Source organism: Piliocolobus tephrosceles, chromosome 7 (assembly GCF_002776525.5).
Source record: "Piliocolobus tephrosceles isolate RC106 chromosome 7, ASM277652v3, whole genome shotgun sequence".
In the NCBI taxonomy this organism is placed as follows: Eukaryota; Metazoa; Chordata; class Mammalia; order Primates; family Cercopithecidae; genus Piliocolobus; species Piliocolobus tephrosceles.
This window is the reverse complement of record NC_045440.1, coordinates 8,004,620-8,029,938: the sequence shown is the minus strand read 5'-3', so window position 1 is coordinate 8,029,938 and position 25,319 is coordinate 8,004,620. Positions and strand designations below refer to the sequence as shown.

Here is a 25,319-nt window from a genome sequence, read left to right as displayed (position 1 = left end):
AAGAAAGGCTGCATGTCAGAGACACCCTCTGACCTGTACAGGAGGAGTTTTGCCTCACGAAAGATGCAGAAAAGGTTTTTTTTTTTTTTTTTTTAAGAAAAAAAAAAAAACAAAGTCTCGCTGTGTCGCCCAGGCTGCAGTGGCACCATCTCAGCTCACTGCAAGCTCTGCCTCCCAGGTTCATGCCATTCTCCTGCCTCAGTCTCCCGAGTAGCTGGGACTACAGATGCCTGCCACCAAGGCTTTTGAATGAAGAGAAAACCACATATGTAAAGGCACAAAGTTGTCCAAGTTTTAACCTTTTGAAGAGAATGACTGAGAAATGATGCTAATTCACTAGAAGTTAGCACTCAAGAAGTAGACACATCATAGCAGGTGGGAAAGTGCACACAGTTAGGGACCAGTAGCAGACAACATTACGTAGAATGGGGATTGCGCAGATTTAGCTAACCAACTGGAATATGGGGCTCTTTTTCTACAATATTACCATTAACATCTGCAGAAATACTGACTAGGAAACACAATCAGGAAATACTGCCTTAATAAGGCCTTCTGAGAAAGGCAGAAATAAACTCGATTACCAGGAAAGAATGCAGATATAGAAGCATATGAATGTCATTCATGATAAACAACAAAGTCTCTGGACGGGTAAATGCTTCATTTGTATAATACGTTGCTTGTTACTTGTATACTTAAAAAATAAACTCCATAGTATCAGTGTCACTGGCAATTGTGTGCAGCCCAGTTTCGAGGCGAAAATCCTTCCAATTGAAATTACTCCTCTAACATATCTAAGGAACTTGTTTACCTTAAAGTTGGCTTTGCAATCAAAAGTGTTTTGTTTTGTTTTTTTTTAAAAAAAAACCTTTATTTTTATTTTTTAAAAACCTTTCTGCAACTGTCTAGATGAAATTGATTTCTTCTGCAGGCTTTAGGTATTATTTTCTACTGGTTATATTGAAATGAATTGTTCTAAATGTTTACAGACTGTAACAGAGTATTTGGTTGTTGGCTTGCTTGTTTGTGTAAGCAGTTTATAGAGAACGTCAGCTGTATAGTTCCATTCTGACTGTTGGTTATTTGTATGGTCTGAGAGTGTTACCCAAACCCCATGTGCTGGAAATTTGATCCCCTTTTTGGGGATGTTTATGTTACGAGGGATCCACCCTCATTAATGGATTAAAGCCATTATAAAAGGACTTCTGGTCTTCTACCACATGGGGACATGGCGATCCTCCCTTTTTGGTCTTATATCCTCTGCCACGTGATGACACAGCAAGAAGGCTCACCCCAGATGCCAGCACCTTGATCTTGGACTTCCCAGCTTCCAGAACTGAGAAACGAATTTCTATTATTTAAAAATTACCTACTATCAGGTATTCTATTATGGCAAGTGGCACAAACAGACTAAGACAGTAGTCATCAAAAGAGTTACTGTCAGCTCTGTGCTAAGGGCACTGGAATAAGAAACTGATGCAGTAAAATGAACAGAATTTGCGTACACTCCTGAGAAACACCTGCAGAAGTGAACAACAGACTTGTGTCGCTGCCATTTTCTTTTTTTGGAGAAGTCTATTTAAATTCATTTTGGATCATGATGAAAGTAAGAACAGGAGGAAGTGATATTTTCATAGTGATACTACTTGCGATACACCAGGGGAGAATGCACAGAGAGAGGGATTTAGGAATTACTGTTGGAAAGATTTAAGTCTTTGATATATAAAGTGGCACGTTTCATGATTACTGCTGATTACAACAAATTTCCAAGAATTCAAGTGGTCTGAGCCAGTCTTGAAAGCTTCACGTGAGCAGTGAAATACCAAGAAAAATCAACAAAGTCAGATTAAGATAAATGGCAACTAGGTAGAATTAGAGGGAGGAGAAAATAGTTCAGAGCATCTTGAAATCCCCAAGAAATATTTTCCTTGAAGATGCTCTTTTATTTTACATAATGCTACCCATCATGCAGTAGTTAGTATGCAATCGTGAAGTTGTTCTTACAGTTGGCTCTTGAAAAATGTGGGTTTGAACAACTTGAGTCCATTGGAACATGAATTGTTTTCAATAAACATACTGGCAACTTTTTGGAGATTTGCTACAACTTAAAAACACATGCAGATGAACCGTGCCATCAAGACATATCTTAAAAACTAGTAAAATGTTAGGTATGTCATGAAAGCACAAAATAAATGTAGATACTAGTTTATTTATGTGTTAACTGACTGTAGGCCTTTGGTCAACAGTAGCCTATTAGTAGTTAAGTTTTGGGGGCGTTAAGAGTTATACTCAGGTTTTCCACTGTGCGGGGGTTGACACCCCTAACCCATGTATTATTCAAGTACAGTTGACCTTGAATAATACAAGGATTAGGGGTGTCAATCCCCGCACAGTGGAAAATCATCTTACTTACAAGTAACTCATCTTACTTATGAGTAAGACACAGCAGTAGAGCTGTAGCTTATATAAAAGTGGGGCAAGCAAACTTTCTACCAAGATTTTTAGTCTTAGTCTGGGGGATAAGATACATACTCAAATATTGCAACATGTAATCTCATAAGTGGCATCAAAAGTTAATAAGGAATTTCTGAGATCTCAAAAGTAGAATAAATTACATGTGACTGTGGTACCCAGGGACCATCTTATGAAAATTACATTTGATCTGGGCTATGAGGAATAAGGAAGGAAAACTCTCTTTGTCCAAAGCATCATATGCACAAATGCAAGTTAATGTGATTGTTCCCATCCACTGGCAGTTGTAGTGCAGCAGGGCCCCTTCTGTTGGCAGAGGGTAGGGGCGGATTGGAAATGAAGATATTGCAGAGGTTTTGAGTGTGACCCATTCACTGAGTATCTTTTGTTTATATGACCATGTTTATCTCTCATATGCTTGACTAGCTTTTAAGTGAGGGTAATTTTTTTTGTATCTGTAAAAAAAATTAGCATCTATGTCATAAACTGTACAAATTACACAAGCTAACCCATACAAATAATTTCTGCTGTAATATAAACCTTGTGCAAATATTATCTATATATTATCATTAAAAATAATGATGTTACCTAACTTGGAGTATTTTTTGTCACTGCATATGAATATATGAAACTATAAGCTCATCCTCAACTGTGTGTGTCCACGTGCTTCTTTCATCCTAGAGGTGGTTGTCAATGCAAATATTGGCAACTACTGAAGGGTAGAAACCAATGCAATCAGGTGACAACTGACCCTGAGGACACCTCCCAATGAGGCAACTTTCCTTAGAGATCTTGTAGAGTTGGTGAAGAGAATCGAGTAAGAGGGCTTTGCAGAAGATAGTGACATTTACAGATTTTTCAAAAATGAGAATTCACAGATTGTGTAACACAAAGTGGCATTTCCTGGATGCCACATAACTGTACTTGTGCCCTGCTTTGTGAAGGCTCAGCTTCCTGCACCCCATCGGTTGGAATCATGCCTGCAGTCACGCATGCACACACACACACTCATGCACACATTACACACACACACACACACATATTCTCACGAAGAGAAATAGCAGTATTGTTGCCACAGGAGAGAAACAGCAAACAAAACCAACATACCTGAAAACGTGATGTTGAAGCCCTCGTATGAAATGGAGAAGTCCGATATAAACCGAAGCTGGGCAGTGAAGTTTCCAAACAAGCCCGCCTTGATCGTATGAGGTAACACAGACCCAGTGAGCCTGGCGACGGGCTCGGAAAAACTTCCATCCTCTGTGATCAGTAAATAGTCGTGGGAACTCTCAAGATGAAAGGTGTGAAAGATCATCTGAACTCCTGAGAAACGAAGGAGAGAGAGAGAGAGAGAGAGACACGGAGGGCAGAGAGGGAGACGGGCAGAGAGAGACAGAGACAGAGGTGATAGAAATGGAGAGGAAGAGAAAATGACAGGGGAAGACAGATTCCAGAGAGTAATAGCCACAGAGACAGAGATGAGAGAGAGATGAGAGAGAGATAGAGGAGAGAGAGAAAAAGAGAGAGGTTAGGAGATGTAACAGTTGCTGAAAATTTTTTTCTGGACTTAGACACACCAAGTCTTAATCAAAATATTAAAATGTTTTCTTAATATGTAAGTCTAGCTTTGAAGTTCAAGAGGAAAATGGGTGGAAAGAGGATGGCTTTAGAAATGAAAAAAAGCAGAGGGGATAGACAACAAAAATAAATACTTAAGTGCATATAAGTACAGATATGATGTAAATAGGAAGATATGATGTGGATACGAATACTGAGGTAGATAAGGAGATTACAGATGTAGCTATATATAGATACAGATATAGATGTAGATACTGGCATAGATATGAATATTTAAGAAAAACAGGTGAGAATGTTTACAATGGGTTTCATTCAAAAATTGTCAGTAGGTTCTTAGGGACAGTATTTGTCCCAGAGGGACAAAGGACCGACAATTTTTCAGTTTACACTAAACAAGTGTCCTTTAGAAAAATCTTAGTTGGAGGTCTGTATAACTGAGGAAAAACTTCCTTAAAAATGTAGTTTTAGATGCCCCTAAAGCATATGACCTCATAGTAACCAGAACTACAAAGTCTTATCTCTGGATTCCTCTAGTGAAATTAATAAAATTAACTGTGACTAGATACCTTCTAATAAAAATGTGTATTTTTATGATTATAAAACTTCGGTCACTCATAATCTGTGTCTTCCTTATGCTTAGTTTCCTTCAGAGCAACTTATTCTTTCGTATCATTCATAGTAGCACACATAGTGTCACACAGTATACATAATAAAATGTAGCCATTTAGTATTAAGTAGGGTTCAAATCTACGTGAAAAGACAAAGCCTACATAATACTTATGTGATCGAAATTCCAAACAGACTCTTTTGTATTTTACTTTTTAAGATAGAGTCTCGCTCTATCTCTCAGGCTGGAGTGCAGTGGCACAATCTCAGCTCACTGCAACTTCTGCCTCCCGTGTTTAAGCCATTCTCCTGACTCAGCCCCTGGAGTAGCTGGGATTACAGGGATGTACCACGATGCCTGGCTAATTTTTTTTTGTATTTTTAGTAGAGACAGGGTTTCACCATATTGGCTAGTCTGGTCTGGAACTCCTGAACTCAGGTGATACGCCTGTCCTGGTCTTCCAAAATGCTGGGATTACAAGCATGAGCCACTTCACCTGGCCCCAAATAGACTCTTAAAAATGACAAGTTCAGTCACAGAAAAAAGAGTCAGGATACAATCCTAAACCTAGTGACTTTAATCTACATTTCCTACACAAAATGCAAAATGTCCTGGTCTTCACTATGCTTATCTATAATGGAGGATAGAAATATCTATTCCATGAGGCATCTCTGGATTATGTGAAGATAAATTATTCATTATGTGCGATGATACCAGGTAAACAGAAAATACAAGGAAAGTACAAAAACTGTCCCAGATTTATCATGGAAATTAGAAGTTAGACAATCGCTTATTTCCTTTTATTTAATTAATAGTCACATTTTATTGAATAGATGCCTTTATTCCTTACCATGATACCTACATTTCAAGCTTTTATTCACATGCATATATTCAGGTTATCTGATAAACAGAGAGCAAAACAAGGAATCTGTTTTTATTATACAGTTGAAAGACTATTTTTCTTCCAAAATCTTATTAAATAATAAGTCAAAGTTTTGAACCATCCATGAGAAAAGTAGTTATCTCACTTGTTTACACTGTAATGTGTTTTTTGTTTTGTTCCCATGTTTCTGTCTCATTTACTTGTCGCTACGTTTGAGACCTATGATAGATTCTTACCTTTTCCATGAGACACTTCAATGGTCCACGTGCAGTTTAGAGAGTTCGGATAAAAATCTGGAAACCCAGGAGAAAGGACTGTTCCACTCTTTCCATGGATGTAGCCTCCACACAGGGCTTAAAATAATAAAGAGAGATGGCTGTAGCACTAAAGTTTCACAATGATTGCCAGAACAAAATACTGGTTTAAATGGCATGGAATTTGCAGGAGGCTTAACAGATCTAATGTCATATCCAAGAAAAACCAAGCAAAACCTGAGCTTTATGTTACTTGCAACTATATTATGCTGGTTCATATGTAAGCATCTTAACCACTACAAAACCTTGACAACATAACACAGAATAAAGCATGGCAGGAGAATGGGAACCTGCATTCACAAGCCTCAGAACTGCAGAGATAGTGCAGGTTTGCACTCCTGAGAGCTGCTGGTCTTCTTCAGCACTTCAATGAGTTCAAACCCCCTGAACAAACCATGCCATGTTCAAACACTCGCTTCAGACACTCATTTTGGAAGAAAAGAAGAGAAAGTTTTATGTAATCATTTCAATGGGAAAGTTGCAACAATTAGGGTGTCAGCGGAATATGGGAGCTTAAGTGCTCAACTCTGATATCAGAAAGTTATGAGTTCAAATGCCGGCTCAGCTACTCACTAGCTCTGTGATCTCTGGTAAGTCTCTCAATCCTTTACATTTCTCCTATCTTGAAAACAAAAATTATGATAAAATCCATCTCATGGATAGGTGTTTGCAATGATTGCCATTGCAGAACACAATTTACAGTGTGTAATAGATACTAAATGATTAAAATGGTACCTACTGATAGACACTGATCAAAACATTACCTACTGAGAGTTGCTAACAGGAATTCAATTCTTAAGCCATCAATAATTTAACATTTTGAATAGACTCCACATACCCTAATTTTACAAATATCAAGAGGAGAATATTGACATGTTCCTACCAACTTGCTCCTTTTATTTCATATCTTAAGACCTCTCAAACTATCCTCTGAATGGAAGCACTGGACTGAAAAAGAATAAAAGGAAATGGAGTCACCAGAGCCAGAGGGTAGAAGCAGGAAAGGCAATTGCTACTCATGCTCTGCAAACAAACAGCCACATGTCTTGCGAATCACCAAGTGCTCCGAGTCTTGCCCTTCTCCTGGAACCTGTCCACCTGCAGTTGTGAGGCCTATGGATGCCACCAGCTCAGATCTCGAGACCTGGCTGCCCACCCTCACTGCAGCACCTCCACTGTGGTGGTGAAGGATATGTGCCAGCATGACTGGGCTAAGGGCTGCCCAGATAGCTGGTAAGAGGCTGGGCATGTCTGTGAGGATACTGCTAGGAGAGATTAGCATTTGAAGCAGTGGACTGAGTGAAGATTTGCATTCACCAGTGTGAACTGGCATCATTCAATCTGCTGAGGGCTTAAACCGAATAAAAAGGCAGAGAAAAGGCTGGGCACGGTAGCTCACACCTGTAATCCCAGCACTTTGGAAGGCTGAGGCAGGTGGATCACCTGAGATCAGGAGTTCACGACCAGCCTGGCCAGCATGGCAAAACCCCATCTTTACCAAAAATAAAAAAAATTAGCCAGGGATAGTGGCGAGAGTCTATAATTCCAGCTACTCAGAAGGCTGAGGCAGGAAAATCAATTGAACCCGGGAGGTAGAGGTTGCAGTGAGCTGAGATCGTGCCTTTGTCCTCCAGCCTGGGACAACAAGAGTGAAACTCCATCAAAAAAGAAAAGAAAAGAAAAGAATAGGAAAGAAAAGAAAAGAAAGGAGATAGAGAGAGAGAGAGAGAAAGAGAGGGGGGGGGGAGGGAGGGAAGAAAGAAAGAAAGAAGGAAAGAAAAGAGAAAGAAAAGGCAGAGTGAAGAAAAAATTTATCTTTTCCTGAGCTGGGACATCCGTCTTCTCATGACCCTGACTTCAGAGCTCCTGGTTCTTGAACCATCAGACCCAGGACATACATCTTCAGCTCCCTTGTTCCCAGGTCTTCAGTCTCAGCCTTAATTATGCCACTGGCTTTTCCAGGTGTCTAGCTTGCAGAGGGCAGATCTTGGGACTTTTGGCCTCCCAACCACATGAGCCAATTCCCTCAACAAATTTTGGTTCTGTTTCTCTGCAGCACACTGACTAATACATCCACTTATACGTGCAAGGTTCTCTACTCCTCTGTGTTTCCATAGCCTCATATGTAAAAGGGGGCAGAAATCACAGCTCATTCCTGCTTGCTGAAGAATGAAAGCAGTGAATACATGTAAGGAGCTCACAATAGTGTCTCACAAGCAAAACATCACTCAGTGTCACAATTTACTATGCATGTCACAAGATTCTTTTGCTTTTTTTTAAACATGTCCCCATTCTGTGCATGTATGTATTTATACTTCCTTTCTTAAACTAGGTAGGATGACCTATCATGAAGTAAATGATATTCTGAGTAACTTCTTCCAACTAGTATGATCATTCTGAATTATGTTTTATAAAAGCCTGCTCCACAAATATTCACAAAAGAATTAGATAATCTATGAAAGATGTGACAAGCCTCATCATTAACCAAGCATCTTAAGGGAACAAATCATCTCCTTTAATATGTAAACCTCATGGGAAGCGTGATATAAAAACCAGCAAAAGAGAAAATTTTTAAAATAGGTTCTAGAATATTTTAAGAATTTTTTATGGAATGTTTGCATCTTCAGATTGCAGTGACTCCACATTCCACTGTGAAAGAAGACATTATACATCCCACTTGAAATTATTCAACACATAGTTATTTGGCACCTGCTATAGAGCAGGCCCTGTCCCCAGCATCAGGGATGATCAATAATAAGAGAGATAAAATATCTGCCCTTGTAAAGTATGCATTCTGGTTGGAAAAGACAGGATAAAACCTGTAACAACATAAAAGGCAGATGATGTACAATGTTGGGAGATGACACATGACTGTGAAGAAAATCGAGAAAGAGGGATGGGATAGCCCAAGGCTTGTGGGTGGCCAGGGGTGCCATACTTAGGAAGTGGTCTATAGATAAGGACTTGAGAGAGACAAGGAAAACACTGAACACCTGGGGAAGAATTTAGGTAGAGAAAGTGGCTAGGACCAGGGCTCAAGCTACAGTGGAGCTGCAGGTGTAGGGAGCAGAAAGGACACCTCTGTGGCTGGCGGTCCTCAGAAGAGTTGGAGGTTTCTTTCAGTGACATGATGGGGCACTGGATGGCCCTGCCTAGAAAAGGACGTGACCTCATGACCTACCTGGGGTTTAGCCCTGCTCCTGAGGCTGTGCTGAGAGAACACTCAGGGGTGGAGGGAGGAAGGCGCTAAGGACCCCGAACCAGGGCATTGGCAGCAAGATGGCAAGACATGGTCTGAACCTGGCTGTGTCCTGAAGGCAGAGCCAGTGGGACTTTCTCCTGAATGGGAGGTGGGCATTACGATTAAAAAAAAGGAGGAGCTGGGGTTGATTGTGAGGACTTAATCTGAGTGTGAAATAACTACAGGGGGAGACTCGAGACATTGAGAGAATCAGGTTATAAGAGTAAGGCAGGCATTCAGCTTTGGATATTGAAGCTCCGTGTCTGCTGGGCTTGTGTGTGGAATGGTTGACATTGCAACTGGATGCACAGGTCTGGAGTCCATGAAAGAGGGTTGAGCAAGGGGTAGAAGGGAGACCACAGCTACATGAGATCAGTGGTGCAGTGAATGTAGACATAAGCTTCCACAGAGGAAACTGACACCAGCGCACCATGTAGTGGGAAGAAAACCAGCAGAGGACGGAGGAGTCCTGAATTCAGAAGCTTTGGATTGGTCACTTTTCACTGGTCTGTGATTGGATTGGTGTGAATTGATGCAATAACTTCTCAGATTTTTATGAAAACATTCACCATAATGAATTTAAAACATTTTAAGTAAAACTGAGACATCTTATATCCGAAGCTACTTGTCAGTGGTCTGTATCCCAAAATCTGCATATGTAAAATAAACTGATAAAATTAATTCATATCCAACTACATTTAACAGCATTAAAACAATCAATCTTTATTTTATCCTCTGTCTTCATATCATCAAGAAAAATTACTTGTTCATCTATTGGGGAAAAATCTGGGAGGAAATGTGCTGATGTTTTCCCACCATATCTCATGGAACCTGGAAATCACTAACCAGCCCTGTCATGCTGCCATTAGGTGCAAAGTGAGACAGAAAGTTAGAGATACAGCTGCTGTCAGGCTCATTTAGATTTATATGGGTGCAAACACAATGTAGTCCATTTCACATATCATGAAGACTTTACATAAAAGTAATTCTGTCCACAAATCCTATAACATTTTTCAGGAAAAGGAAATTTGATGTATGCAGAATTGAATTGGTATTCTCACCTAAAATTGAAGTGAGGAGAGGAGAGAATAAAATAAAATACTTGAATTACATTTTAGTGTCTATACAGGTTATGGCTATATTCATATGTAGACATGCCTACATTCCCTTAGCAGAGCTACAAATATAGCTGCCCATAATTTGAATTACATTAATCTGTTTCTTCATGCATGGTAGATCCTTTTCTGAGTAGCTGTAAAAGACACAGTAACATTTTACTGTTGCTATCCTTAATGCTACAATTTCTTGAGTTTTACTTTACTATTTATGTAACCTACCCAACATCAAGGATGCAGGTATGTTACATCAGAAATCTTTTGGAAGGAGGACTAAGATATGCAGAAATCATTGAAGAACAAAAGAGGAGACCTATGTTGTGATATTTTCCTGACTGAGTTGAAATAAAGCATCCAACTGTTTTTTTTTCTTTTTTCTTTTTTTTTTTTTTTAGACCGAGGTTCGCTTCTTTGCCCAGGCTGGAATGCAGTGATGAGATCTTGGCTCACTGCAACCTCTGCCTCCTGGGTTCAAGCAATTCTCCTGCCTCAGCCTCCCCAGTAGCTGGCATGTGCCACCACGGCCAGCTAATTTTTTGTATTTTTAGTAGAGACAGGGTTTCACCCTGTTGACCAGGCTAGTCTCGATCTCCTGACTTCAAGTGATCTACCTGCCCTGCCTCGGTCTCCCAAAGTGCTGGGATTACAGGCATGAGCCACTGCACCTGACCCATCCACCCGTTTTTCAAGTTCTATCTTTTGTCCTCTGCTTTTATTCATTCATCCATCCAATCCTGCATTTAGAGTTACTTATTAAGAAACATACTACTGTTTTCCAAACACTCTTTGATGCTACTGGGCACAGAACAATGAATAAGACAGATTAAGTCCCTGTTTTTCCAATGTTTACATTCCAATGGGGAAGGCAAATAACTTAGTTTTAAAAATCCAGATAACAGCCGGGTGCGGTGGCTCACGCCTGCAATCCCAGTACTTTGGGAGGCCGAGGCGGGTGGATCATGAGGTCAAGAGTTCGAGACCATCCTGGCCAATGCAGTGAAACCCTGTCTCTACTAAAAAAAAAAATACAAAAAATTAGCCAGGCGCGGTGGCGGGCGCCTGTAGTCCCAGCTACATGGGAGGCTGAGGCAGGAGAATGGCATGAACCTAGGAGGTGGAACTTGCAGTGAGCCGAGATTGCGCCACTCACTCCAGCCTGGGCGAGAGAGCTAGACCCTGTCAAAATAAATAAATAAATACATAAATAAATAAACAAATAAATCCAGATAACTAGGTCTGATTTATTCCAAGAACAAGAATATTAACTTGTTTTCTAAACTCAAAGGAAGTCTAGGTGATTAGAGTATGATGGACATGCTGGTGAATCAACGAAGTGATGAATGCACATCCTGGCAAATGTCCACTCCCAGGATGGTGACTATGGAGTAAGTGATACAAGGTTGGAGGAAATGCAGAAGATCAGAAGCAACCCCTTGTTAGCAGGCTGCCCTGAGACAGGTTGTCTGCTGAGGTTTCCCTGCCAACTCATTCCTGCTGCTTCCTGCTGATGTTCACGGCAAAGCACATAGCCCTCTGTCGGATTCTGCACTTCCTACCGCCCCCTTCGCCCCATCACTTCCCCTGACCCTGCCAAAGTCTTGTAATCAACGGAAGTTTGCAGAGTCAGTTATTGTTGACTGGAACTAAGAAACTGAATTCAACAAGCTTATGGATGGGAGGAAGGTGGCAGTTGAAGCACGCAGACAATTTCACAGGCAACGGTGATCTCCATGTTAGACAGGGTGGTGGGAAAAAGAGGAGCCGGTGATTGTAAACTTCTAGCTCCCTGGACGGTGACATTCACCTCCACCGTGCCAGCCGTAACTTGAAACCTGACAGCTTCTACATGTACATGTTAAAAACTGACCTCGTTCTCCAAATATGTTGAATTTCCAACTGCTTGCTAGGTTTCTCGGGATGTCACCTTGGAGTCATCTCTCTCTCCTAAACTCCTGTATCCTCCTAGTGACACTTCTATCTACTCCCCACCTTGACTTTCTTCAACTGGTGTGTCTCAGGTCATTTTGGTCTCCTCAATCGCCTAGCCTCTGCATATCTGCCTCTTCCTCAAAGAGATCAACCTGCGAAAGCACAGCCTTGGGCCTGATCTGTTTCCATCTTTTCTCTCTTTTTCCATCATTTTCTTCTTCTCCTGAAACCACAAACACAGTTCTATTTGAAGCCAGGCTTAATGAATTACTTTTCACTTCAATAATATTCATAGACTCTCCATGCCCTACAGAAGTCACTGAATTTATTTATATATATGAATAAATATATTAAATATATTTTTATGAATAAATATGTCGTTCACATACGTATTTATAATAGAAACATTCTACCAAAAGGAATCTTGTGCAGAATCTCCCAATAGGAAGGAGGGGAGTAAATTAGGGCAGTCCAGTTGCACAGGAGAGATTCCAATCCTGATTGACATCCCCCACCTCACTCTTAGAAAAACCCTGGTCCTCACAGTGGGATCGCAGGACACTGCAGCACGAATCTCTGACTATGTCCATAGACAGCACTCAAGGCATTTGATCATCATCGAACTTCAGTGATTAATTCACACCCCTCAATCCTCCAGGACTCTTTTTTTTCTCTCTCTGCACCTCAGTTTATAACCATTTCTTCGCACTGAAATATGTCCCTTCCTCTCAACCTCCATCTCAAAGATGTATCTCCAAAATTGCCTCCAAGCTTTTAATATCCCGAATTGGAACTATTTTTTTGCCCACTTCTTTATCCTCAACCAGTTTTCTTGTGTCTAATAAAGCACTTACTTCATTGTGTGATTTTTAAAAATGTCTTTCCTTTTGATATGCTGATAGATTTTAAACTTCTGTGTGATTGCAAATACAGCAGGCTCCCAATAAATGCTTGGGGAGAGAGTAAACAGTTTTCAAAAATACTTATTTAATAAAAAAAAATTCAAAGTTTTCTTTGCGTTTGTCTTTCACAAAATTAAAGGACAATTTACCACAATGTTCATTTCTTTAACATTTGAATGTGTGAAAGAATAACATTAAAAACACACTGAACTGATGCTGTGGACCCAGGACAGACACTGAGTTCACTGTGTTTCACATTGATGTAGAATATTATAATTAATTATTTTTTTTCTTTTCTGAGAGCTGTGAATGTTTAAAGGTTTAAATATCCTACTTATGTAGCTTTTGTTGCGAGAAAAACCCACGGGGTTTTAAGAGATTGCTTAAGATTTAAAGGGTAACGAGTAACGAGAACAATTCTTATGGTTGGATGAAAACTATCAAACGTGACTGACTAAAACTCTCATATCAAACTCTAACATCATCCAAAATTTGTAGATTTCTTAATAGCTTTTTTTTTGGAGACAGAGTCTTACTCTACTGTCCAGGCTATAGTATAGTGGTGTGATCTTGGCTCACTGTAACCTTGACCTCCTGGGCTCAAGCAATCCCCCTGCCTCAGCCTCCTGAACAGCTGGGACTACAGGGGCATGCCAACACCCCCAGCTATTTTTTTGTATTTTTTATGGAGATGACATTTTACTATGTTGCCCAGGCTGGCCTCGAACTCTTGGGCCCCAGCAATCTCCCTACTTCAGTCTCCCAATGTGCTAGGATTACAGGCATGAGCCATCACGCCACGCTTATTAATACATTTTTACCATAAATTCTTTATACTCTGAAACGTGTTCCAGTGCCACAAATTATAGTCATGCTATTGATTCCTTTGATAGGTAGAAATCTCAAATTTACATACATTTATATTGGTAGATAATAAAGAAACAAAATGAATAAGCTGAGTGTACTTTTATTTTCTATGGAAAATACCACCCATATAACTGGCATCTCTATAGCACCTCAATTCCTGTACTGCAAAACCTGTAGGCTATTTTTGGTCTGTTCCCACTCTGTTTCTCCTAAATCACTTTCCTATTGTTCCTCCACTCAGTTTCCATTGACCCTACTTTGCTAAACCTCCAGGAATTCTTAGACTGTACCGTGCCTATCAACTCCTGATAATTTTGCTCATTTCCTTTTCCTGGGATGCCTGTTCACATGCTAGCTACTTCAGGAAATTCTACCCACAACGGAAACCCCAGCTCAAGAGCTCTACTTTCCATGAATTTTTCCTCAGTTACTGCTCCCTGGGAGCTTAAAATCACACTGAACAGACTGTATCAAGTATGTATAATATATAAGACTAAGATATATTCGATATAAATTATAAATACATGTTATTCTATCTCTTTCTCTCTCTCTCTCTCTTTCTGGAGCTGAATATTAACAGAAACTGAGGTCAGAAAAGTCAGTGCTATCATAGCCTGGTGCAATCAAGACTGAGTGTGACCTGGTCTTGGAGGTTGGGAATGATTTAAATAATGTAATATGTAAGAATGAAGAAGGGGATTGAATATTGCATATGTTTGGTTGTTGGTAAGAAGAGAGCAAGACCATCAGTAGAGAAGTTGTATTTTCTAGGTCACCTGCTGGGTAGAGTAGAAGTCTTGGCTAAACCAGGAAGAAGTCAAATCCCGGAATAGACCAAAAACAAGTTCTCAAATTGAGGCAGTAAATAACAGCCTATCAACCAAAAGAAGCCAGGACCAGGTGGATTCACAGCCAAATTTTACCAGAAGTACAAAGAGGAGTTGGTACCATTCCTTCTGAAACTATTCCAAATAATAAAAAAAGAGAGACTCCTCCCTAACTCATTTTATGAAGCCAGCATCATCCTGATATCAAAACCTGGCAGAGGCACAACAACAAAAAAGAAAATTTCAGGCCAATATCCCTGATGAACACCAATGTGAAAACCCTTGATAAAATACTGGCAAACCAAATCCAGCAGCATATTACAAAACTTATCCACTATGATCAAGTCAGATTCATCCCTGGGATGCAAGACTGGTTCAACATACACAAATCAATACACGTCATCCATCACATAAACAGAACCAATGACAAAAACCACATGATTGCAGAAAAGGCCTTTGAAAAAATTCAACCCTTTTTCATGCTAAAACTCTCCATAAACTAGGTATTGATGGAAGGTATCTCAAAATAATTAGCTAGTTATGACAAACCCACGGCCAGTATCATGCTGAATGGGCAAAATCTGGAAGCATTCCCTTTGAAAACTGGCAAAAGACAAGGATGCCCTCTCTCACAACTCCTATTCAACATAGTATTGGAAGTTCTGGCCAGGGTAATAAGGCAAGAGGAAGAAAGAAAGCGTATTCAAATAGGAAGAGAGGAAGTCAAATTGTCTCTGTTTGCAGATGACATGATCGTATATTTAGAAAATCCCATTTTCTCAGCTCAAAATCTCCTTATGCTGATAAGCAACTTCAGCAAAGTCTCAGGATACAAAATCAATGCGTAAAAATCACAAGCATTCCTATATATCAATAATAGACAAACAGAGAGCCAAATCATGAGTGAACTCCCATTCAAAATTGCTACAAAGAGAATAAAATGCTTGGGAATATAACTTACAAGGGGTGTGAAGGACCTCTTCAAGGAGAACTACAAACCACTGCTCAAGAAAATAAGAGAAGACACAAACAAATGGAAAAACATTCCATGCTCATGGATAGGAAGAATCAGTATCGTGAAAATGGCTATACTGCCCAAAGTAATTTAGAGATTCAATACTATCCCCATCCAACTACCATTGACTTTCTTCACAGAATTAGAAAAAACTACTTTAAATTTCATATGGAACCAAAATAGAGCCCGTATAGCCAAGACAATCCTAAGCAAAAAGAACTAAGCTGGAGGCATCATGCTACCTGACTTCGAACTATACTATAGGGCTACAGTAACCAAAACAGCATGGTACCAGTACCAAAACAGATGTATAGACCAAGGTGGAACAGAACAGAGGCCTCTGAAATAACACCATATATGTACAACCACCTAATCTTTGACAAAACTGATAAAAACAAGCAATGGGGAAAGGATTCCCTATTTAATAAATGTTGTTGGGAAAACTGGCTAGCCATATGCAGAAAACCAAAACTGGATCCCTTTCTTAAACCTTATACAAAAATTAACTCAAGATGGATTAAAGACTTAAACATAAGACCTAAAACCATAAAAACCCTAGAAGAAAACCTAGGCAATACAATTCAGGACATAGGCATGGGCGAAGACTTCATGACTAAAACAGCAAAAAACAATGGCAACAAAAGCCAAAATTGCAAATGGGATCTATTTAAACTAAAGAGCTCCTGCACGGCAAAAGAAACTATCATCAGAGTGAACAGGCAACCTACAGAATGGGAGAAAATTTTTTCAATCTATCAATCTGACAAAGGGCTAATATCCAGAATCTACAAGGAATTTAAACAAATTTACAAGAAAAAAACAACCCCATCAGAAAGTGGGCAAAGGATATGAACAGACACTTCTTGAAAAAAGACATTTAGGCAGCCAACAAACGTAAGAAAAAAGTTCATCATCACTGGTCATTAGAGAAATGCAAATCCAAAACACAATGAGACACCACCAGTTAGAATGGTGATCACTAAAAAGTCAGGAAACAACAGATGCTGGAGAGGATGTGGAGAAATAGGAACACTTTTACCCTGTTGATGGGAGCGTAAATTAGTTCAACCATTGCAGAAGACAGTGTGGCGGTTCCTCAAGGATGTAGAACCAGAAATGCCATTTGATCCAGCAATCCCATTACTGGGTATATACCCAAAGGATTATAAATAATTCTAGTATAAAGACATATGCACATGTATGTTTATTGCAGCCCTGTTCACGATAGCAAGGACTTGGAACCAACCCAAATGTCCATCAATGATACAGTGGGTAAAGAAAATGTGGCACATATACACCACGGAATACTATGCAGCCATAAAAAGGGATGAGTTCATGTCCTTTGCAGGGACATGGATGAAGCTGGAAACCATCATTGTCAGCAAACTAATGGAACACAGGAACACAAAACCAAAAACCACATGTTCTCACTCATAAGTGGGAGTTGAACAATGAGAACACATGGACACAGGAAGGGGAACATCACACAGAGGGACCTGTTCAGGGAGTGCAGGGCTAGAGGAGGGACAGCATTAGGAGAAATACCTAATGTAGATGACAGGTTGATGGGTGAAGCAAACCACCATGGCACATGTATACCTATGTAACAAACCTGCATGTTCTGCACGTGTATCCCAGAACTTAATGCATAATGAAAAAAAGAAAAGAAAAAAAGAAAAGAAAAGAAAATAGTCTTGGTTAGGTACTGAAATATTTTGAAAAGTCAGTTACCAACGCTCAATGAATAATTTGTGGATAATATTTGAATGCACAGGTACGTGAGCATGTTGTTTTCTTTTGAGAAAAACCTCACTTAAAATCAAAATTACGTATTTCAAATGAGTCAGGCAAAGTCTCTCACTTGGGTATGTCAGTTTTCATTACCAGATCAAGAACCTAGGTAATTCAATGACTGTCCTATGATGAACAAGTTGCCTTCATCCATCACCTTATATTCAGAGTGCTACAACTTTTCAATCCTAACAGCTATGACTAAACAGTCTGCAAGTAAAACAATTTGACAAGTCCCTTGTGGGTACTTGTTCAACAGATCTACCCCACATGAAAATAAAAAAGACAGCAGGTTACACACATCCCATTTTAAAATTCTATTTTTGTCTATAGTCCAAATTAACAAAAATAAATTATTAAAAAGGCACAGTATCATCCAAGAAAGTCGTATGCACTTCCATGGCATGTAAACATTCAGGTAAAATTATTGATACGATTAACTTATTCTATTGCAAATTTAGCATGAGTAATTTAACAAAATATCAAACTGATTCAAGTTCAGTTTCACAAGAAGAAGACTTGATTATTTTAAGGGTTATCATTCTTATTGCAAATATTTTTAATATAGAACCCCAAAATATGACAAATATTTACATAGTCTGTATGACATCCTTGAGTTTTACAAAATTATAAGTAGCCAGGAGTTATCATCTTTCTGACACTAAGAATCCTACAGACACATGTAGTTTATTTATTTTTCATTAGTAGAGTTCTAATTACAAAAATAAAACTAATATAAATTCAAATAATACCAAAAACTGTAGAGTGAAAAATCAAAAGTCTCACTGCACCCATGCTACAGCCGAGTTATCTCTGAAGAGGTGAGCATGAGAATTACGGTTTTAGAATGTCTATTTTCAGTCAATTTCTATGCAACACTGTGTGTACCAGCAATTACATGTATCTATACAGTATATGCATATACACAACATGCATTGTTCTATCATTTCTTATTTTTTCCTTCAAGAAGAGTGTATCAGGCTGGGCGTGGTGGCTCAAACCTGTAATCCCAGCGCTTTGGGAGGTCGAGGCAGGCGGATCACCTGAGGTCAGGAGTTCCAGACCAATCTGGCCAACATGGCGAAACCCTGTCTCTCCTAAAAAATACAAAAATTAGCTGGGCGTGGTGGTAGGCGCCTGTAATCCCAGCTACTAGGGAGGCTGAGGCAGGAGAATCGCTTGAACCTGGGAGGTGGAGGTTGTACTGAGCCGAGATCCTGTCACTGCACTCCAGCAGGAAAGCAAAGTTATGATTTATTTGCATTCTTCTGATTCCTAGTCAGCACTGGAATATTTTTTAAAGTTTATTGGGTTAGGGTTATTGTAATAACTAATAACTAAAGTTATAAATATATGTAAATATATAATACACAACTATATAATATATAAATAATATATAATTATTAGCATTATATATGTCTATATTTATATATAGAGAGAAAGAGATAAAATGTATCTGCATGGTTCTTTTTCTCAAAGATCTGTTAGCTTATTAGTGTTGCTTTTCTCCTTTCTTCCAGTTGCAGAATATGATTATTTCATGTGTATATCACATGGAGAATGCAAGTATTTCTGGTTGTTTGACCCTTTCTTTTACCTTTTTACATTTTTAATAGAATAATTTTTAGTTTGCATATAGCAACATTGATCAATGTTTTTTCATTTACTGTTTTTGGATTTCTTTAGAAGTTTTCCCAAGATTTAAAAACTAAGATTTAAAAAAAAAAAAACAAAAAAACAAAAAAAAAAAAAACACAAAACCAAATGACAAAGAAAACATCATGCTCACAGGTATGGCCACTTCCCCTGTGACAAAGTCAGCAGAGCGTTGAGAGGAGAAAGAGAATCTCAAATACCAGTGACGCCAGTTCATCCGGACAGCCACATTGGAGAAAAAGTGGATCTGGACGCGACGTCATTCCTTACCACGCATTTTTTGGTGGATTGAAGTTATAAATTTAAAAGATAAAGATAACTTTTTACTTTTAGGGGTGATGAACAAGTTATTGATCATGGTGATGGTTTCATAGATGTACGTATGTATCTCAAATCACATCAAATTGTACACATTCAACATATGCAGTTTACTGCATTTCAGACATACCTCGATAAAGCTGTTAAAATGTTTAAAGTTTTTAGTGGAAAACAACAGAACATCTTCATTACTCTGAGTGGAGGCAAGCCTTCTGAAACATGCACAAATGACAACAGTGAAACATGGGACTATTTTAAAATTAAAAACTTCTGTTCATCAAGAAGATACCAATAAGAGAAGGAGAAGAACAACTCCAGAATAAAAGATTTATAATGCATAGATCAAAGAAACTGTAGCTAAATATTTACACACCTATAATTCAGTAAGATAAAAAGTATGTGACCCAATAGAAATGGAAGCAAAGAAACAGATGCTTTATAAGAGATGATACATCAATGTCCAATAAATATACAAAAATGTGCTCAGAACAAATGAAGTGGCAGCAAACAGTATAATGAAAAAAAAAATGCTGATATGTTTATGCAATAATATTAGAGGATGAGAAGCAGCGAAACACAGCTAAGTGCCGTAATATGCATGGACCCCACAAACTTAAGGTTCGAGGAAAGTTGCTGGACAAAGAGTACCTTCCCTGGATAATTTCATTTATTTACATAACCACTAGTGCCAGACAATTAAGGTTCAACCCTGGGAGGCAGCGACTGGAAGAGGTTGTGAAAGGGAAGTGTGGAGTCCTGGAAAAGTTCATTTAGTGACCTACACGGTCTTGAGCTGACAGAGACATGTTTACTGTGGGAAACGCACTGAGCTACAGACTTATACCCGTACAAATAAATAAATATATAGACATCTTTTAAAAATGGTTGTCTGAGAGATATTCTATATTTTCACATAATTTTAAGTTTTGTATCTTTATATCTTGAATCAATGTGTAACTTATTTTGTATACATTTTTAAACATTTTAAAACCAAATCAGGTATCCAATTTGAGCAACATTGTGTATTAATAGGATATTCCTTTTCTACAAAATGGAATAATTTTATTATAAATTAAGTTTCTGTACAAAGATCTGTTACTAGAATCCCTATGCTACTGCACTAATATATTTATGTATTTCCATACCAATTCCACATTGTTTGGTTTATCATTAGTTTTTCATATGCACTGATATAACATGGGACAGTCCTTCCTTATTATTCTTTTTTTTTTTTTGAGACGGAGTCTTGCTCTGTGCCCCAGGCTGGAGTGCAGTGGCAGGATCGCGGCTCACTGCAAGCTCCGCCCCCCCAGGTTGACGCCATTCTTCTGCCTCAGCCTCCCGAGTAGCTGGGACTACAGGCGCCGCCACCTCGCCCGGCTAATTTTCTTGTATTTTTAGTAGAGACGGGGTTTCACCGTGTTAGCCAGGATGGTCTCGATCTCCTGACCTTGTGATCCGCCCGCCTCGGCCTCCCAAAGTGCTACGATTACAGGCTTGAGCCACCGCGCCCGGCCCCTTATTATTCTTACAAATATATTTCTTATCCATTTGGGGCATTTCTCTTCCAAATTAATTTTTAAATATTTGTAAATTGCTATTAAAATCCCAACTTATTTTAATTAGATTTTATTGACTTTAAAACTTGTAGAAAATTTGTACATTTAAATTCGGTTCTTCTCTTCTAAAACATAGTATGCATTTCCATTTATTAAGGTATTCTTCATATGTATTTCATATGGAATGCATATGTATATGAAGTTCATAACTGAATACAAAAGAATACCTATGATATTACATTTTCATTTATATATTTAATTGTAAACATATATTTAATAAATTTCATATGAATTTTGTAATTAAATATATAAATAGAAATGTTAAGGCATATACATATATATGCACATATGTACATATCTATGAATGCATATGTATTGTATATATGTATATATATGTATGTATGTATATAGGCCTTTACATTTCTTGCTAGATATATTATTCCTGGATAATTTTTTGTGTTTTTCTTTTACCCTACATGTTTTTATTGTATTTCTAATAAGTTATATCCTATGCGGAAATCTATTGACATGTAATCCTGAATGCAGCCACTTACTGAACTGATTATTGCTAAAAGTCAGCTATCTTCTCTTTATAATATTTATAATTCATATCATTTTCATATTTTTTGCATTTGTTAGGATCTTCTGAGCAATGGTACACAATAGTTCTAAAACCAAGGAGTTTATCCTGTTCTTGACTTTCAAGGGACTTTTTATAATAGTTTACCATTAACTATCGTGTTTTCTATAGGCAAATTCACTTATATGATGGTTATCTGTATATTTATGAAAGCAATATATTATTTTAGAGTTTATTGTTAAATATTTATTTTACAGTTTAAAGTTTAATATAAAAAAATGAAAATGATGAGACATGTCTTTCCAGAAAAATTTAGGCGTAACTATTGTTCACAGGTTTTCACTTCTTTCATCTGCTTGAATAAGAAACAGTTGGCCACAGAATTCACCTGTGGGGAAGTGCCAGGGCTGGGTACCCATAATCCATGTTGCAGATTCATATATGAGAGGAATGAAAAAAGCACTAGGTAATTTCTGCCACTGTCTGTGATTGTCGTGAAATATAAGAGGAATTAAGAATGCACATTTTAGAACTGTCTAAATTCTTACAGTCTTTCCTGCTGCAATAGTAATTTTTAGGTCACTTAAGATTGGGAAGTGGCAAAATGATGTCAATACAATGTCTAAATTACCTTGGTGCTTACACCATATTCCCTAGGCAAACAGAGTTGATGTATTAGCATTATAACCAATAGAAGGAAAGAAAAATGCCTCAGCTCATCTGCACAAAAAAGGAGCCCTTTCGCATCTTTATTCAGAAACTTAGCAAAAAGCACCTTCATCTGGGGGGCTCACCCCTGCATTGCTTGGCCAGTGACTCATGTCCGGCTTCACTTCTTTCTGAGCCTGCTCCTGTGACCCCACAGACCCCGAACTCGACCCCCACCTATTCCTGCCCAGAGTGCAGCATTTCCACTGGTTCCAGCTGGTTCACACACTTCCCACACTTCCTGAGAGGGCTCCAGCCGCTCTGGGCTGTCCACCTGCACTTTGTGGTCTCTGCCACCTTGCCAGTTCCTGTGTGGGTTCGTGCTTTGGTGACAAAGTTCAAAGATTTTGAGTGAACTGCAGCTAAGCAGAAAGATACCATAAACCCTGTTATTTTGGGTGCTCATTTTAAAGAAGTCAAGGTGTTTAATGAATGTATGTATCATGTTTGAAAGGAAATACTTTTGTCTATGAAAAGTACTGAAGATGTGAACGACGTACTTTTGCTTTTTCCATAGAAACAATGTTTTTTGGAATACTGTTTTCCATAGAAACAATGTTTCTTAGAACTTTTTTTTCATAGAAACAAGGTTTCTTGGAATGCTATTTTCCATAGAAACAATGTTATCATGGGGTTATATTCATGGCCAAAGGCAAAACACCCCAAGTTTTTTTACAAATGATTACAAGGAACATATTTCCCTACTGTTATTATAACTACACACTGCATAGTATAAAGTGGAGCAATACAATAACACAAAATAATCAGGAATGTTATTTGTCTTGAGATTCCCAAGAGAAGATTTGTGTAGGGCAAGAGGAGTGGCTGTTACCATAAAAAGCCGCCCAAGGTCTCCTGAGAGCTTCTGTGCTCAGAATGAGAACTCCCAGGAGAAGGCTCCGCTACAGATTCAGTACAAGGGAACTAAGACACGCAGTGTAGACTGAGAGGAAGTGTGACATCTGGACGTATGTCAGGGGAAAATCAGGTCTGACATCCTAGGATATGTGTGGCGACTCTATTGCCCCACATGCCAGTTTCAATAAATACCGTATGTAAAACACATGTGCAGAACGAAGCTCTCTCTGTTTGATCGTTTGAGGATAAAGTTGAAGGACAGTTGTTCTGTCTAGTAGATACAACTTCAAGTGATCAGGAATGATACGATAACGGTATACAACTTTTCAGAGGGAAGTCATGCCAGTCATATGGTACAACCCCCTGAAATACACACACCACTGAGCTACTTAGACATGTGCGCTGTCTCTGCACACCCTCCTGGTGCATTGCCTCACTGAGCTCCACCTACCATCACAGCTGGGCAAGGCGTGGTTCCACTGGTGGTTCCTCTCACAGATGAGGGGCTCGTCGTCACTTAGCGTGTACCCCGGGTCACAGCTGAACGTTACTGTGGATCTGATGCCAAAGTCGCTGCCGTGGCGATGGCCATTCACAGGAATGCCCGGGTCCAGACAGGAGTCTGACTCTACCGTCACACCTGGATGCACAGAACGAATGCAGTCGATGAGGACTGAAAACAATAGAGACCCACGCCATCGATTACGAAATAGTCTCAGAAATAATCAGACCTGAAACATTGTGCAAGTGAATCCAACAATGAAGGGACATAAAAGCCAATGCATTTTCAAACATTTGACCTTGTTTTTTAAAAGGGAGATTTCTATTGTTATGCTGTTTACCAGATGTTATCTACATATAACAACCTGGAATAATTAACTAACTTCTCTGAATTTTACTTTTCTTCTTGGAAAATCAATGAATTGCACTAAATAAAGTCTAAGTTTTTCCTGTTCTCTATTTTCACTGCTTTCTCTGTCTCATATATATGAATTAAATACAGAAATATTTATGTCTATATTTATATATTCCAGTTAGATTTTGGCAGTTTAACTTTCAAATATATGCATACATACACCCAAACATATACACATATAATGCAATTAAAAACTGTGCTAGTGTTATTTTTCTAAGGCTGCATTCCATAAATCCATGCAATTTTCAAATTTTAATTTAAGTCAGCTGCTTTCAAGACAGCTACTATTAGCCTTTCCTATACGATGTGAAAAATTAATGTGCATGAAGTAATTATGATCATGTCATTATGAGAGTTTCTTTTCTTCTCTCACATTTCTTTTTAGAAAAACATATATTTTAAGAGCTAAGGAAAATGAGAATAAGGGAAAAACATATCATTGTAATGTTTACATATGCGAAGAAATAAAAAGTCCTTGTTATTGCTGTGTCACCTCTCAGTAAGTGTGAGAACATTAGAATTAATATCTGAACTGTGAATTAAAAATCTTAAAATATTTTCAATTTAAAGACTGTTTAGTCTCTAAAAGTGATCTCTGGGATACTGTTTCTGATCATTGTGTATATTTTTTTTTCCCAAAATTTGAGTGCTATAACTTGGGTCTGACCCCAATAACATTTTCTTAAACTGTTATTCTAACAAATTTTCTAAACACTAACACATGTCTATTACCCTAAACAACAGGATGTAACTGTCCTGGCTGATGTGCAGCACGGTGAAAAGCCTTCTTCCAACTCTGGAGGAGATTTTATTCTGCCAGAGGCAACATGGATATCATTTGGCTAAAAATATATTACCCACCCCCTGCTGCTCCTCCTTCCCTCTCTCTACATACACACCGCACACATGTATACACACACACACTTTCAGAGGCATTGTTTATGACTTCTTCCATGACACCCCCACAAACTTTATGCATTACTGACTCTGAATGCACACATGGTACCCAATGCTGGGTGAATGATTTTGTTGTTGTTGTTGTTTGTTTACTTTTATTTTAAGTTCACGGGTACATGTGCAGGTTTGTTACATCGGTAAACTTTTGTCACGGGGGTTTGCTATACAGATTATTTCCTCACCCAAGTATTAAGCCTAGTGTCCATTAGTTATTTTTCCTGATCCTCTC

At 38.6% G+C, this 25,319-nt stretch overlaps 1 protein-coding gene across 1 annotated transcript in view; it reads right to left on the bottom strand.

The window, feature by feature from the left end:
- Nucleotides 1-25,319, bottom strand: part of CSMD1 (CUB and Sushi multiple domains 1) — a 2,063,566-nt gene that overhangs the window by 417,939 nt on the left and 1,620,308 nt on the right. The window contains exons 18-20 of the mRNA XM_026453909.1: nt 23,669-23,857; nt 5,774-5,890; nt 3,577-3,792 (exon numbers count right to left, since the gene is read on the bottom strand). Of these exons, the coding sequence (XP_026309694.1) occupies nt 3,577-3,792; nt 5,774-5,890; nt 23,669-23,857 (522 nt within the window). The remainder of the gene's footprint in view (nt 1-3,576; nt 3,793-5,773; nt 5,891-23,668; nt 23,858-25,319) is intronic.